General features: G+C 42.1%; 1 protein-coding gene across 3 annotated transcripts in view; it reads right to left on the bottom strand.

The window, feature by feature from the left end:
• Positions 1-14,558, bottom strand: part of opa1 (OPA1 mitochondrial dynamin like GTPase) — a 33,674-nt gene that overhangs the window by 10,593 nt on the left and 8,523 nt on the right. For all 3 annotated transcript variants that reach the window (XM_069680083.1, XM_069680081.1, XM_069680082.1), the window contains 20 exons: positions 14,457-14,543; positions 14,081-14,194; positions 13,762-13,842; positions 13,589-13,663; positions 13,431-13,502; positions 13,071-13,170; positions 12,773-12,903; positions 12,325-12,397; positions 12,000-12,072; positions 11,798-11,913; positions 10,189-10,253; positions 9,960-10,036; positions 8,775-8,940; positions 8,344-8,496; positions 8,005-8,113; positions 7,492-7,571; positions 7,140-7,280; positions 6,675-6,791; positions 6,470-6,563; positions 5,886-5,996 (listed from right to left, as the gene is read on the bottom strand). In XM_069680083.1, the coding sequence (XP_069536184.1) occupies positions 5,886-5,996; positions 6,470-6,563; positions 6,675-6,791; positions 7,140-7,280; positions 7,492-7,571; positions 8,005-8,113; positions 8,344-8,496; positions 8,775-8,940; positions 9,960-10,036; positions 10,189-10,253; positions 11,798-11,913; positions 12,000-12,072; positions 12,325-12,397; positions 12,773-12,903; positions 13,071-13,170; positions 13,431-13,502; positions 13,589-13,663; positions 13,762-13,842; positions 14,081-14,194; positions 14,457-14,543 (2,035 nt within the window). The remainder of the gene's footprint in view (positions 1-5,885; positions 5,997-6,469; positions 6,564-6,674; positions 6,792-7,139; positions 7,281-7,491; positions 7,572-8,004; positions 8,114-8,343; positions 8,497-8,774; positions 8,941-9,959; positions 10,037-10,188; positions 10,254-11,797; positions 11,914-11,999; positions 12,073-12,324; positions 12,398-12,772; positions 12,904-13,070; positions 13,171-13,430; positions 13,503-13,588; positions 13,664-13,761; positions 13,843-14,080; positions 14,195-14,456; positions 14,544-14,558) is intronic.

Genomic DNA, 14,558 nt, shown 5'->3' with positions numbered 1-14,558 from the left:
AGGGGGGGTTCAACGTGATATGGAATTCGTTCGAGCTTGTGGGATTCGCAACGCCGTTGTGTGCGCGAAGAGGTAAACAAACAGCGCGTGCTTCACATAAACACACACTGCGCTGTTCCGCCCTGCCGGCTCTGCGGTTTACACAGACGCCGTTTCGCCTCTGTTACAACCTCCGATGCCCAGAGGCGTAACGACTTCGCCCCACCATTCCGCCTCCGTGTGTTCTACATAGAAGACGGAAGGTAACAGAGGCGTAATAATCCCGCCTTGAACTGGCAGTGTAAAAAGCCCATAAGAAAAGAATGAAGTGACAGGCGGACCAATTCAAGAAGAGGTGGACCAGCGGCAAAGAAAATAACTATTTACTGGAATTTTCCCGTCAATTTACCAATGCTGTAAGCAAAGTCAAAACCCATGGGTCACTGTCAGACCAAAAAATGTATGTAATGTAATGTAATGAAGCGTAAACTCAGAACTATCACTGTGGTAATGCAAAAGGAGCCTGAAAATGTAGCATAACCATTAAATCCAACCATCAGCTCCTTTAAAAACAGGTCTACATGTTATACATGACCTCCGTCCTGTATGTCATAATTTGCTGACACAAACCTTTTAGTAAAATGGTGTCATCATGATTTACGTTCACGAGTGTGAAGTGTCTGAAAGCTCACAATATTAAATATGACATCCAACACTTCATAATACAGCAATAACTCTGGTACACTCTGGTGTAGGGCTCCTTTTCAAATTAAACACCATCGTACTTTTTACTTTAGAGCACACATAAACACAAAACACCGTTTCTATGAGGGGCAGTGAAGCAGCCAAGCGTCATCCCAGGGCTCTCCTAGGAAGCCTGTGATTGAACATTAGGACTGGGCTTTGCTCCAGAGACGGCACTGTGCCATACAGCTGGTCTGGCACACGCTGACAAGCACACACACCTCTTTGCAATGTACATTGTACCGCTCATTATGGGTCACGCTCTCACTCACTGACGCACACACCTGACCTGTATGTGTAACCTGAGCAGGGCTGAGCCAGCCTGCGGGTAGGGGCAAACACAGCGTTACAACAAACTGCCCCTGGGAGCATATTTCTGCCTTTTGTTAAGCGTGTTTATCCTTTCTCCCACCTCCTATCTGCCCCTCTTTTCCCTCCTCTCTTCCCTCTCTTTCCTTGAGTGGAGGTTGTCAGGTGAAGGTGGGGTCTATACTCACACACTGTTTCTCACTCTTTCTCTCCGCCCATCTGTCAAGAGAGCGAGGAGCAGGGTCAGCTGGACAGCATTTGAATTTGACAGACTAGTGTTGGAGAAATCCAAAGAGACGGAGAGGTGGAAGAGAAAACCAGTGAGATCGAGTAGCCTGTGGTATTAGCTGGCTGACCTGTGGGGTCAGGCCACAGTTTAGGCCTGAGGCGATGTGAGTCACTGTGTTTTTAAGGGCTGAAGAATGAGGGGGAACAACGGTTCGGAGGAATGAAGATTTCAAAATGCATACAAGGTTGCCTCATAGACAGACTTTTAGAATATATAACCCCACATGGCCGAAAAGAGGTGTTCACTGCTTCAATCAAGTGCCTTTCACTCGTGATTTCATCTAAGATTAAAAGAATAAATGTGAAGAGTTGCAGAGAAAATCCATTGACTGAGAAGCTACAGGTTTGTCTGGCAGTTTAAATACATTCTGTTCAGTTCTATGTGTCCTATAAATTGGGTGTGTTTTGACTGATCCAAACTCCTGATAACTGATAACATAGAATGCACATAGACATTACCATTAATCAGGGGCCTTAAAGCAAGCCTGCTATATGATGCTGCAGGAAACCGCATATTACAGATGCAGTAATCTCTACATAGAAATGTAGAATCTGTAGGCTTGGACGTGGATCTTCTGGACGGCAAACGTTCTGGTTTCCATTTGTACTACGCTTGTAGTCCGAGTAATATTGACCAATCACGTATCAGCATGGCTGCAGCGTATGCGTATGTTGAGAGCAAAAGCAGGCGGAATGTAATCCTCAATAATGACATCCCGGCTCCCATCAGCGTCATCTGACAATGATTTAGCTAACAGCTAACAAACTGTTCTAGATCTAAAATTCAACTTGAGACAAATTCCCTTGACCCTGTGTCACGAAAGCCGTTCAGTGTTCAGATTTCCCGACTTCCCCGAATGCATCAGAAATGATCGATCCGACCTCCGTTCAACAAACGAGCTTTTAAAAGTAGTTTAATTCTCCTCTTGAGGACAGACCTGACAAAGCTTAATCTTTACTTTTGTACAAATCTGCTTCATGATGTCGAAATTTCGGCAAACTCAAGACCTGTTAATTAAAGTAAATTAATAAATAACTTTTTCTGTAAACAATGCGATACGCAGAAAAGGAAGTCGTTTATCGCTAATCGCTGGCTACACACCTGACATGTTCACCGTTATCCCCAGAAGCTGTATCAGGCTATAGGTGATGGGATCCGAGATTGCAAATGCAGTAACTGGACATGCCTATGCATACATGACGATTTCTTGTTGCTTAAACTTGCAACAAGACTAGATGCAGTGAAACGTTTCTACAGACACAACTTTTTGGTTCCAAAGACTTTTGAACCTTCAGAAGTTCACTCATTTTGTGCTCTGAGGCGTGTCACCGAGTCTGCCCATCAGACAGCCATCAGCAGTGCAGTCTAGACCGATGGACCCACATACCCCACGCCCACACACACACGGGTCTAAGTCTACATTACCCTGAAAGACCTGTGCAAAGTGTCAGAAAACTAATGACCCAGATCCTCCACTCACCCACCAACTCAACCTGACAGACTGACAAAGCTGAAACTTTCAAACATACATTTTCTGGGTAGGAGGAAAAGAGAAGTCTGACTTTGACATAAAATTAGCTCAAAGTGATGTATAGGCATGCTGAGAGGCATATTTGCAGCATATTACAATATTGTGAGTTACAACAAAATGAGCAGTTTTAGAGCTTTTGTAGTATTTTCATGCAACTGCTGGAGATTTGACAGTCAAGACACACAGGCTAAAGAAAGATATGAATGACTGTAGCTATGCTCACACTCCCCTTGTCTCATTTCCTGCGACTTTAACAAGACAACCATTGTACTATAACAGGAAGGTTTTTTTGACTGAAAAAAACTAAGCAATGTGTTTCTGACACTTGTACCCTTTAACTCTTGTCTGTAGATGCAGAATCTTAAGCTTTCTCTGGTGCACAAATGAGGGAATTGGTAAAACAAACTAATACATCACATGTGCGCAATTCTGGCACTGAAAAAGCAAATTTCAGTTGTCATAATAAATGACTGGAAAACTGAGATTTACTGGAGAGAAATGTTCCCATGTGGGACCCCATGAGTCTGTGAGAGGGTATGGTTGTGCATGCACAGGTGTTTTTCTACCCCGTAGATCCCCCAGACAGATTCAACCCTCGTTCCCACATTTATCAAAGAGTGGAGTGTGCGATGGTTGGATGTGGGAATGTCATGCCTGTTTGGGAAAGTTTGGGATCGACTTTCCTTATAGATTTTTGCAAGGCCAGGCAAGTCTGGGCATTCCTGTAACTGTGTATGAGTGTGTGTGTGTGTGTGTGTGTTCTCCCCTCTCCCCTAGGCTGGTGTCACAGAAAAAATAGACTCCACTGGAAGGGAAGTGAAAAAAAGTTCCCTGCAGAATAATAGTGTGTGTGTGTTGTATGTTTTGTCTCCGTGTCCATCTGAGGTGACTGTTCCTGTACATATTAGTATGCTTGATGAAATTTTCTGTAACCGTGAATGTTAGCTACCATGAATATTTGTCTACTTATGTCCACAATACAGTTTGTATCCTGTTCATACATGATCTGGGTACATATCTGTGTTTGCATTGGTAGAAGCAGAGAGAGAAGGTCATTCAAGGCGTGTGTGTAAGCGTGTTTTTTCAAGGTGATAAGAATGAGTCTTGGTCAACCAAACCAAACACGAACGCAGATAGACTCACCACTCAGTCATGCATCATTCATCTGAGGGCCGTTGCAACGTGAAACCCTTATCAGTAGCCGGGAGGCACAAATGAAGACAGGAAGCAACGGCGATTGAGTGCACTAAAAAATTCAATGACTATTCCAGGTTTAATGTTTGAAGCCCTGCAACGCCCAGCCATTAGATTCTGTATATAAAAACCCAGAATAACTGGATGGCAGGAGGCAGACAGCAGGATGAGACTGTAGCAAAAGGATTTTTTAAGAAAATAACACTGTCAGGAGTTGTTTGTCTGAATCTTCTACTTTGAGCTAGGTGTGTGTAAATGATGCTAATCTGTGTGTGTGTGTGTCTTTGTGTTAACGGGATCTTTGATACTGTTTGTGTCATACATAGAGTTCTGAAATGTTTGCTGCTGTGTGAATACTCGTGTTTTGCTGAGTAAGACCAAAAGCTGGAGCCGGCTCCACCCTCATTGTTCAAGCTTTTAAAAAGAAGCCTTCAAGAAGCAGACAGGTAAAAATTAGCCCATGTCTGGAGTCCACCCCACAAAAAACATTCTAAAAACTTACTAACAGTGCAGATATTGGACACAGGAGTTTATAATTCTGATGTATTAAACTCACAACAATTGCTGTCAGGGGATGCTAATTAGCACTATCCCTGCCTCCCTGAAGATACGCTAAGATTTAGATGCTCATGCAAACACCAGCTGACTGTGCCTGTCTGAGGGTCGCTTTGCAGTCACAGGCGGCTTCGGGCGCCTTCATCCCCCCTAAGATCAGACTCGTGGCACAGTCCAAGGCGTGATAATATTCAACAAGTAGAAAGGAAGCTGGTGAGGTGCCTTTGTTCCAAACACCAAGACATCTGCTTCATCACTTGTTACCATGAACGCCAGACTCAAGCTAAGACCAGAGCCTTACTAGTACGGTCTGACTCATAGAAGAGTCTTTGCACCGATACACACGCAAAAGCAAGCCAGGCACATTTTCTTCAAACAATTACGCTACAATATTTATTCCAGAAAGAAAAAAAATCACTAATGTACATTTATCATAACTGTATATGCGACCGATAAAAAAATTATATTGATTTAAATGGTAGATATCAGAGTTTGGGATGACATTTGCTTAGTTCCATTACTCAATGCTTCTAGAGCCTTTATTAGTTTGGACGTTTTGTTTTTAAGTTTGAGTGAAATTCAGAGAGAGGCTATTTGGTAAAATCAAAGTATTATACAGTATAGTAAATAAGAAACAGTTACCATGGTCTGACTGATGAATGTGTGTGTATCTGATGGACAGGAATAGAGAGAGTGTGCAAGTCTGAGCTTGTTTTTTAGGCATGTGGGCACTCTGTGAGTATGTGTGTTTGTATGTCTGGAAACCCTGCTGATTGAACACAGCAACATTTACAAAAAGCAACTTTAGCCCCAAACGTGTAATAAAGTCACATATTTGGTTGGAAGATGGTTGTCATCACAAGCTAGATTATTTCAGGTAAACATGTAGTGCTGGGCCAATCAAACTTGCACTGTGTACATACATGGGGTCGAGCATGGTGGGTTTAAACTTGCAGGTGGGGACCATAAACGATAAACTTAGTTTAGAAAATGTTCAACAATCCAACACCTTGTGAGGATATAGCAGCACATCCCTGTTTGCAATGTGGAAGCATTACCACATAAGAGCAACAGCAAAGCTGCCTTAAAAGGAAGCTTTAAAAGCAAACAGGAAGTTGACACCGAAGTGATCTAATCAATTTGATGCTTCACTGTCTGACTACTGCAATAGCCAACTAGTCAATACCATTTCCTTAAGCACTACTGCCACCTACTGACAACTTTAAGATTGCCTATAAATTAGAACCAAGTGACTTAATAACTTGGTAAATCTGTGTGTCTTACTGAGATCCTCGGCCAGCTGGACCCGGCGACCAGTGATGAGGTGGCTCTTCTTCTCCATGTCCTCCCCAAAATCATCCAGCACCTCCTTCACATTTTTCTCCAACCGACGCACTGAGAAGACAAACGGGGGAACAAACACACACACGCAAAGCAAAACAATCAATATTCAATCCGACAACAATGCATCAGGTTTTTCCTCTCATTGTTCCCATTGAATGGTGTGATCAACATATTTTCCCATCATTAACATGGTGGAGAGAGGAATTGTCTTTTGTCACAATGGGCGTTTTTGAGCGTACTGGTAATAAGACCAATTTCTTTATTGAATGGTTTTCTGTATCCTAGATAACTGTTTATAGATTTAGGGCAAATTATATTATACAGCTCAGGCCAGCAGTCACAGTTAGTCAGCTGTGCCAGTCAATCATTTTTGGAGTACTTTGAACTATATTGTTTTGTCTGGTTGCCTATGATTATACTTATTAGAAACTTCTTAGAAAAAGCAAAGGTATTACAATAATGGCATTATAAATCCAGTGATAACCTGTCAGCTTTATAGATGAATCATAAAATAATGACCTTACCCTCAGTGTTGGTGAGCTGCTGTCGGAGAGTGTTGGCTGTGATGACCAGCATCCTCTGGATCCTCCAGAACAGTACCACATCATTGCACTCCAGCTGGAAAAAACATGCAAGCACAGAACTTAGCTTTTCATGTACTGGCCTTAAAAAAAAAAAATCAGCAGAAAATAAGGCGGAAATAGAAAACAACAACATCTTCTTAATTACCTCAGAGTCAACAAAGTGTCTCTGGTAGTAATAGAAACCTCTCTTGCAGAGGTTACAGTGGGATAGCGCGTTCTGCAGGAAGTGTCTGCGATACAGCTGATGCCACGTGTCCTTAATCTGAAAAGGTAAGGGAGTATGTTATTCAGCAGTTAATGGAAAGTTTACATAATACATAGGTAGCAGCCTCTGCCATCAGTGTATGAATGTGTGTGTGAAGAGGTGAATGTGATCTGTAGTGTGAAAGCAGCTTTGAGTGGTCGCAAAGACTAGAAAAGCGCTATGTAAGTACAGTCCATTTACCGTTTAACATAATAAAAAGGGCCATACATCTTATGCATAATACAGCTGTTATAATAGCTTGTGCATTTTTTGATCCCAAAAAACAGAAATAATGAGCATTGAATTCTCACTACCGTCAGTATTTTCACATATTTGTCCTGTGAGACAAAAGTGTTTTCATCTCACCAGCACAGGGTCGACTTCAACCCCTCGTCCCTCCAGATTCTTCCGGACTGTTGTGACCTCGTCATTGGCCAAGTAGGCAGTGTGATCATCGTGTAGCTTCAGCAAGCGCTCCAGCTCGTTTTTTGTTTCATTACGAATGTGCTGAAAGGTATTAAAAAAAAAGGAAGTGAGTGCTGTCCTCATGGTGGCAAATAGGTGTTCAGAAGTAAATGATTTTTCAATGTTTCTTTTACTTAAAGCAATTTTCAAGTCAAATGGTAATAAAAGTGCCTTGAAACCTCGCAACTTTTAAAAGTTTCTGCGGTGCCTCAAAAAAAGGCACGGCTTTTTGGGAGACCCTTTAAACTCTGACCTGGTCTGGTGTGCGATTCAGCCAGTGAAACCACCTCTGCTTCCAGTCTGGACCCACCATATCCCTGATTACCGACTCAGCTACAAGAAGAGGAGGAAGACAAAGAAAAACGAAACAGAATAAGAGAGCGATAAGTACATTGTGACCACTTTTCACCAGCTTTCCTCTTCCTAATGTGTGCGTCTGTGATTTGATTTAACGATTTACCCCAAAGTAACAAAACATGCATTAGACCTGGGATTTATATTCAATGGACCTGACTATGTTTAGGAGCTAACCATCTATCCTTATGGGTCATAAATACAGTAAATGAAACAGCGAGCCATATTGTGAAAGTAGCAAAAATGGCTGCCGAAAATTCTCCTTTTGATGCGCAATCTTATTTAGTAACATTTGTGTTTGCAAAACATGACACTCCTGTGTTGGTGCTATGCTTAAGCAACTGATTGACTCATCTACAAAGGGCTTTGCAACATTTTGACAAGTTAGAGACACTGTAAGAGGCAAACATACTGTCTTTGAGGCGTGACTGCAGGGTTTCCTCCATGAACTGGATGGCCGCATCCCACTGAGGCTTGTCTGTGATGGATCGGTCTTCGAGAGCGTTGTGCTGGATCACCCTCTGTGACACAAAACGCATTCATAGGGCAAGAAGAAGGTCAGATTATTAGTTGGTTTGCACTATAATCACAACACATGTATTTGCATCAATGTTAGCAAGAGCAATTCTTTGCATTCGTTGCACAGAATCATAAAAGGGTCACTTTGTCAGGAGTTGCCATATCAAACAGTGTGTGCCCTCTGCTTCTTCACACCCAGGGTGTGTGGATTTAAGATTTACTGTGTGTTTACCAGGCTGTCCATGGCCCTCTCATTCCACTTGTGCCTCTTGATGCTCTCGTCCTTCACAGCCTCCTTCAGCTTGTCAAAAATGTCGTCCTGGTCTTTGCCTTTGTATTCAGCCATGAAGCGGGCAAACTCTTCCTGCAGTGTCTCCCAGGCAACCTAATGGCAGGCGAAGTATAGCAGGGGAAGGAAAGGCTCATATTACCATAAAGTCATTGCCAGATCGGTCTTTTCATTACTGCAGTCTGTGGCTTAGAAGTGAACAGAACATAAGTAGTGAAGAACAGAGAGAGCTTTACAATGAAAACTGTTTCTTGTCAACATTTATGAATGAAATGCAACATCAGGAATAATCTATTTGTAATTTTCAACAGCTCCAAATAAAGAAGCAGATTGAATAAGCATCAGTTGCATACAGACGGACAGTCTACACCAACCTCCAGTGCTTTGTGTGGAAGCTGCTTGTCCGTCCACTGCTTGAGCTTGATGTCCACGGTGGTGTTAAAGGTACCCGAGTCCATTGTTTGAGCAGCAGGCAGGTAGATGTTCTCAATCACATGAGTGGAAACACGTTCCCACAGCTTCTTCTGCAAAATGGACTCCCTGGGAGGGAACAAGAAAAGTCAGTTCAACTCAAGTAGCTGGAAGAAGGAAGTTAATATTTATCTTTATCTAGCTTTTGTGATTTTGGTTCTCTGTGTTTAGTCGTCAAGTAAATTAAAGATTCTCTTTATTTAATTTCATACACGATGGATCGAACAAGCAGGAGGGTTTAGACAACGTTTCCTTTTAGAGTGCAGCTCAGTTTAGTGAAGTGACCCAGTGGACTTAGAAAGCAATGAATCAGATCAGAATCAGAAGTACTTAATTGATTCCCGACTGAAAATTATAGGGTGAAGAGAGAGAAGGTATCTTTCGTTGCACTTGTGTGATCAGTGCTCCTGCTAATACACCTGGTCTGTAGATTCCAATACAGCTCCAGTCCAACCCTGTGTGCTCCTACCAGCCTCCACCTGATCCCTCCACAGCAGTACGCCGATGAAACAAAACCCTCCCCAAGTCCTCGTTAGACGAGGCCAGTGTTGAGCTTCTCTCATTTATCATAAACACACACTCATATTTCATTAGGCTCCCCTTTTGTTCAGGCTAGAACTCCTCACTGTCAATAAGTGCTATCTCCAATAGTGTTGGCTGGCTGCTGGCTGGCTAACAGGGCCACCCCTGTTCCCTTCCATGGGCCATTCATCAGAGTATTGATCAGGGAGAACTGACAGCACGCACACTTGGGACAACACGATGCATACATCTCATTTAGCAAGGTTTTCCTGAGCCGTAACTATTTATTTATGGACAGATTGATGCGCACTGAGAGTGACCAGCTGTTTACTCTAAGAATAGCTTCACACTTTTATAATATTTAGTATTTTTGTGCTGCTAATGGTTTTTAAATGAAGATAATTATTCTATGTAAAAATAAAAGAAATCATGCATGTCATCAATTAACTTTTTTTTAAATTGTAAGCCATATTTTGTACACCTTAAATAGATTATACAATAAGCAAAGCTTGAATACTGTACAATCCTATTCAAAAATAATGAGCCTCACGTTCACATAAACTCACCAGAGTTGGGGGGTCACCTGACTCAAACTAATGACTTCATCCAGTATTTCATTTTTGGCCTTTTCATAGAGTTCGTTCTGCAAAAAGACAAAATTGTTACAATTTGTTGTTTGTCATAATGAGCAGCTTTTATATGACACAAATCCTTTGTTTCTTCATAAACAACATTTGTGAAATCAGGGTCACCATGAGCTACTACTTTTCCTAACAGTGCATTTAAATCTCTCACCCTGTCCAGCTCTCTCAGACGAGGATAGTTGTTCTTCCATTCTGTCTCCAGATTGAAGCGAGATGCTGGAGGGACAGAGACAAGATATATTTAATTTCAACAGAACTTAAAGAAATTATTTAAATAAATGTCTGTTAAGTCACTATCTATCGCCAGATTAGGTCACAATGGTGATTGAGTCTATGGCCCACTGATGAAAGCCTTTGCATTTGCAGTATTACTGACTGGGTGTCTGTGGCGACATTTGCGGAAAAATAAAATCACAAGCGGCGTCCAGTTAGTGACGCGTTTTCCATCACCCAGCAGTGGTTGGTCTGCCAGAGAGGGTAGGCGGAGCTAAGTGGCTGCTTTTCCGGTCTCTGCAAGTGTTGCGAGTAAACAGTAATCTACTATGGCTGAACAAACAAAGAAAAGATCGATGACTACAGATACAACTTCAAAAATAAGTGAAAATCCAAAAAATCCAAAAATAAACAAATTCGACGCTCAGATGAAGGCAAACAGTCTAAAAAGGAAAGCGACCGTCAGCGAGGAAAATCAAGAGTTACAGCCGGAGCCAACCGTGGACGTCACACATGCAACACTGTCTGGATTTCTGGGAAGTCTGCTCCCGCAATTACCGTTTATCGCCACAGGTGCCGCCAAAAACTGAGATCTTCGAGATTACCACTTCGAGAAAACCAAAAAGCACAACCTTTCATGTTACATTTTACAATTGAACATTAATGGCTTTATAACAAAGCCTTATTAGAAAATTTACCTTTCACATAAAATTTCTTAATAATTCTGCCTTGATATCCACCGTGTGGCAGGTGCTCATTCACATGCACGGATGAACTTCATATCCTGCATGTTTTGTTTTCACCTTTGATGTTACGCTCCATCAAACAGTAATTCTCTATTATCAACAGGCAATGACCGTGCAGATACAGGGCCTCCTGTGTTTTAACTTGGTATGATATAAAAGCAGCTTTCAGACTGCTAATGGAGCCTATCCTTTAATAAAAACGGGTGAGGACACACTCACTGTCTTAACTGGTCCCTGAGGAGGAGAAGGAATGGGGCCAATTTCACACTCTTTATCAAAAGCCACAGTTATAGTTCTCTTATATGCACACAGAGACAGACAAGGTGGAAGAGTGAGAGACGCACACACACACACATCAAGCCTGCAGCCCCTTTCCCCAGCTCCCTATCCACAGTGGAGATTAGGCTAATTGCTGGTTTGTGGGGCCACAGTGGCGCCAAGCATGGACGGAGGCCGGCTGTGTGTGATTTGAAGGGATATGGATCGATACAACACACAATAGGCCTGTGGGAACTGCAGTTTCAAAGCTATAAATCTCCTGTACTGTTAGCAGCGGGTTTGTGATTGTCTAGACTAATTGCAGTTGGAAGGCAGGACTGTGGAAAAGTGTGGCAGGGTGGGCTGAGTTAAGCCAATAAAGGGAGGAGGGGGAATCAGAAGAAGAAGAGGATTAGCATCTGCTCACTGTACAGCTAATGGATATATTCCTACCATGTCCATTCACACTATTAAAACATGCCTGAGACTGTAAATCAGTCAACTGTCTATGGGATAATGTTTCGTCCTCAAATGTATTCATACCTTTGAAGACGTCTGCCTGCTGCTCAACAGACTCCCTGACCATCTTCCAGAAGCAGTCAGAGACGGCCAGACTCAAGTTCTTGGTGGTCACCTGGTGAGCCTTCAGCATGCCGTCCCTTGTTGTGAACAGATACATGTAATGTCAACTTTAAAGGAATCTATTTGAAAGGTATGAAGGTTTGGGGAATCAGGTGTAACTTGCCTTAGTAATCTGGAGTTCTGAAAGAAGTCTTCCTCGTAGTCTTTAATGGAGTCTATGCTTTCACTACTGCTTCCTGCACAAGTGGACAGCAGAGGAAGGTGTGAGGAAATGACGATTCAGTTAGTAATGGATTTCATACAAAAGCTTTTCAACAGAGAAGTGTATGCAAACAAGATAATGTGGTCGGAATAGTCGGAATAGCTGAAGGTTAGCAGAAGAAATGTCATAAACATCAAGTCAGTTGAAAAGGACGTGTTCATGACCTCCTCAAATAATGTGAAATCAAATGCAACACGATGGAAAACTCATTAGTTATAAATGTTACCTCTTCCTGTAACTACAGCAAAGTAGCCCAGGGCCTTCATGGGAAACAGCTTGCCTTCCACTATTTGCTGGATCTAAAAGAGAAAATGTAAAACATGGGACTTAGACTCTAACAAGACTTTACTTTATAGTCAACGGTTCTTCCAACAATGTCTCGTAAAAGGAACATCAGGCGAAAACTAAGTGTTCAGCTCCCTCTTGTGGAGCAGATGCGTATAGCTTCACTCACAGGGAGAGACACTTTCTCCAGTGATTGCAAGAAATCTGTAAATGCAGATATATGTTGACTAATAACTTGTTGCATGGCTGTGATCAAAGAGCCTGCAGACAGATCTACGCTTCCATCACAATAGTTGTTAATAAATAAGTGAACAAGTGCAAAGGCGCTCATTTTAAGAAAAGCGATGCATTGTCTGTGTTGGCTTCTTGATAAGGTTAAGCTGTCTTACTCTGCTTGGGCTAGCCAGGTTCTTCTCCGCCAGGTCCACTTTGGTCAGGACAAAGATGGTTCTCTTCCCCTGAGGGTCCATCTGGCTAACCAAGTCTGTTACAATGCTTCTCTCTGCGTCCACACTGCCATCTGCAGGACGACAAGGAAGGTCACAGAAGATATGATTATAGTGTACACAAAAATGGTAACGCCTGGATCTAGAGCTCTTCTTAAGAACACAACAATGGGAGATAGGTTGAAGGGACAATTGCTGCCTTTTTGACTGTTGCAACTGGAAATAAATACTCATGGCTAACCCTGGATGCAGAGGATGATAGCATTGGGGTTCTGCATGTAAGCTTTGCTGATGCTGAAGATGGTTTCCTTAGTATCTGACGCCATGCCTGCAGTCACCGTCTAAAACAGACACAGATTGAAAAAACATTTAAAGAGATTGTGGTGGTGTTCTGTATTTATCAAGTCAAATTCGGTCAATTGGCTTTGTTTTATATGAGACAAAATCCTCCAATAAATCAGGATAATATTCATACAGAGTCATTATTTTAAACAGTATAATAAAAAATAATTATATGAAACAGATACAGCTATAATATAATAATATCATGAAAACGTAAAGCATCACATTCCCACACTTATGAGTTTAAGAATGTACTCACACTGATGACACCTGGTAAGTCAACAAGCACCATCCGCTGGATGCCGGGGCCTTTAACACTCAAGGATATTGTCTGACATGAAGAAAATAAAGACGATTATACAGGGAAACAAGATAGAAGATAATCAGCAAATAGCTGCTTCTTTAGCAATGTCCAACCTCAGAGCTGACTGTCTGACCCTCCTTCACACTCTTCCTCATCCTCAGCTCAATCTCGTGCCTCAGAGCAGCCAGCTGCAGGAATAGGGGTCAGATATTAGGGTGTAAACAGGGAAAAATGTTCGGGCAAAAATTCCTGCAAGATGAATGGAGAATATGACTTTGCGACTTACATCTTCCTCCTTGGTAAGGTCAAACTCTCGGCCACTGTCCTTAAACATGGCCACGTGGTGGGGGCCTTCGCTAAGTGTTACCTGCAGAAAGAAGATGAGTCGTGTCAAAGTCCCAAATAATTTTCAGGAATCTATTTTCCTACACATTTTAAACTTTCATAATACCATAACTTCCTAATTTCATATTCTGATGGAAATGGAACTAAACGTTCAAATTTCATGCCCATTTCATGACAACACATTCATAATTGTGCATACCTTCTTATTTATAGAAATAATCATGCAAACATCAGCCAATCTGCCCCAAATGCCCACATACCTTAACAGGAGAGCGTGTCATCATCTCTCCTGAGCCCCTGGGGAAGATCCTGGCCTGGGCTATCATCTCCAGCACACTGGTCTTCCCAGCGCTCTGATCCCCAACAACAACCACCTGAAGCAGAAAGGTAATTGAGAATGAGAATCAAGAAATATAAAAGGCACACATTTATAGATTTTGGTGTTGAGAGTACTTATCCACATTAAGATACCAACTGACCCCAAAAGACATATATCAAAACAATTAGCATGTTATTTTGAGCCCCAAAACACCCTTTAAAAAAACCACACTTCTAACATGTGAACATAAAGACAGCAGACAGATAAGCCCATGTTTGAGAGAAAACACTTCTTATTGAGAGCAGACTGCTTCTTACCCTGGGGAGGTGGTCCTGGGTGTTGTAGTTGGAATCGTAGTCAGACAAGATGTCGAGGACTTCAGAATACAAGTCAATAAGGGATTTCTACAGGAGAGGGCA

Source organism: Semicossyphus pulcher, unplaced genomic scaffold (genome assembly GCF_022749685.1).
Source record: "Semicossyphus pulcher isolate SPU_LCO1_2020_fin unplaced genomic scaffold, fSemPul1.0.p SCAF_4, whole genome shotgun sequence".
In the NCBI taxonomy this organism is placed as follows: Eukaryota; Metazoa; Chordata; class Actinopteri; order Labriformes; family Labridae; genus Semicossyphus; species Semicossyphus pulcher.
The sequence above is the reverse complement of the archived record's forward strand: the minus strand, read 5'-3'. Positions and strand labels throughout refer to the sequence as shown.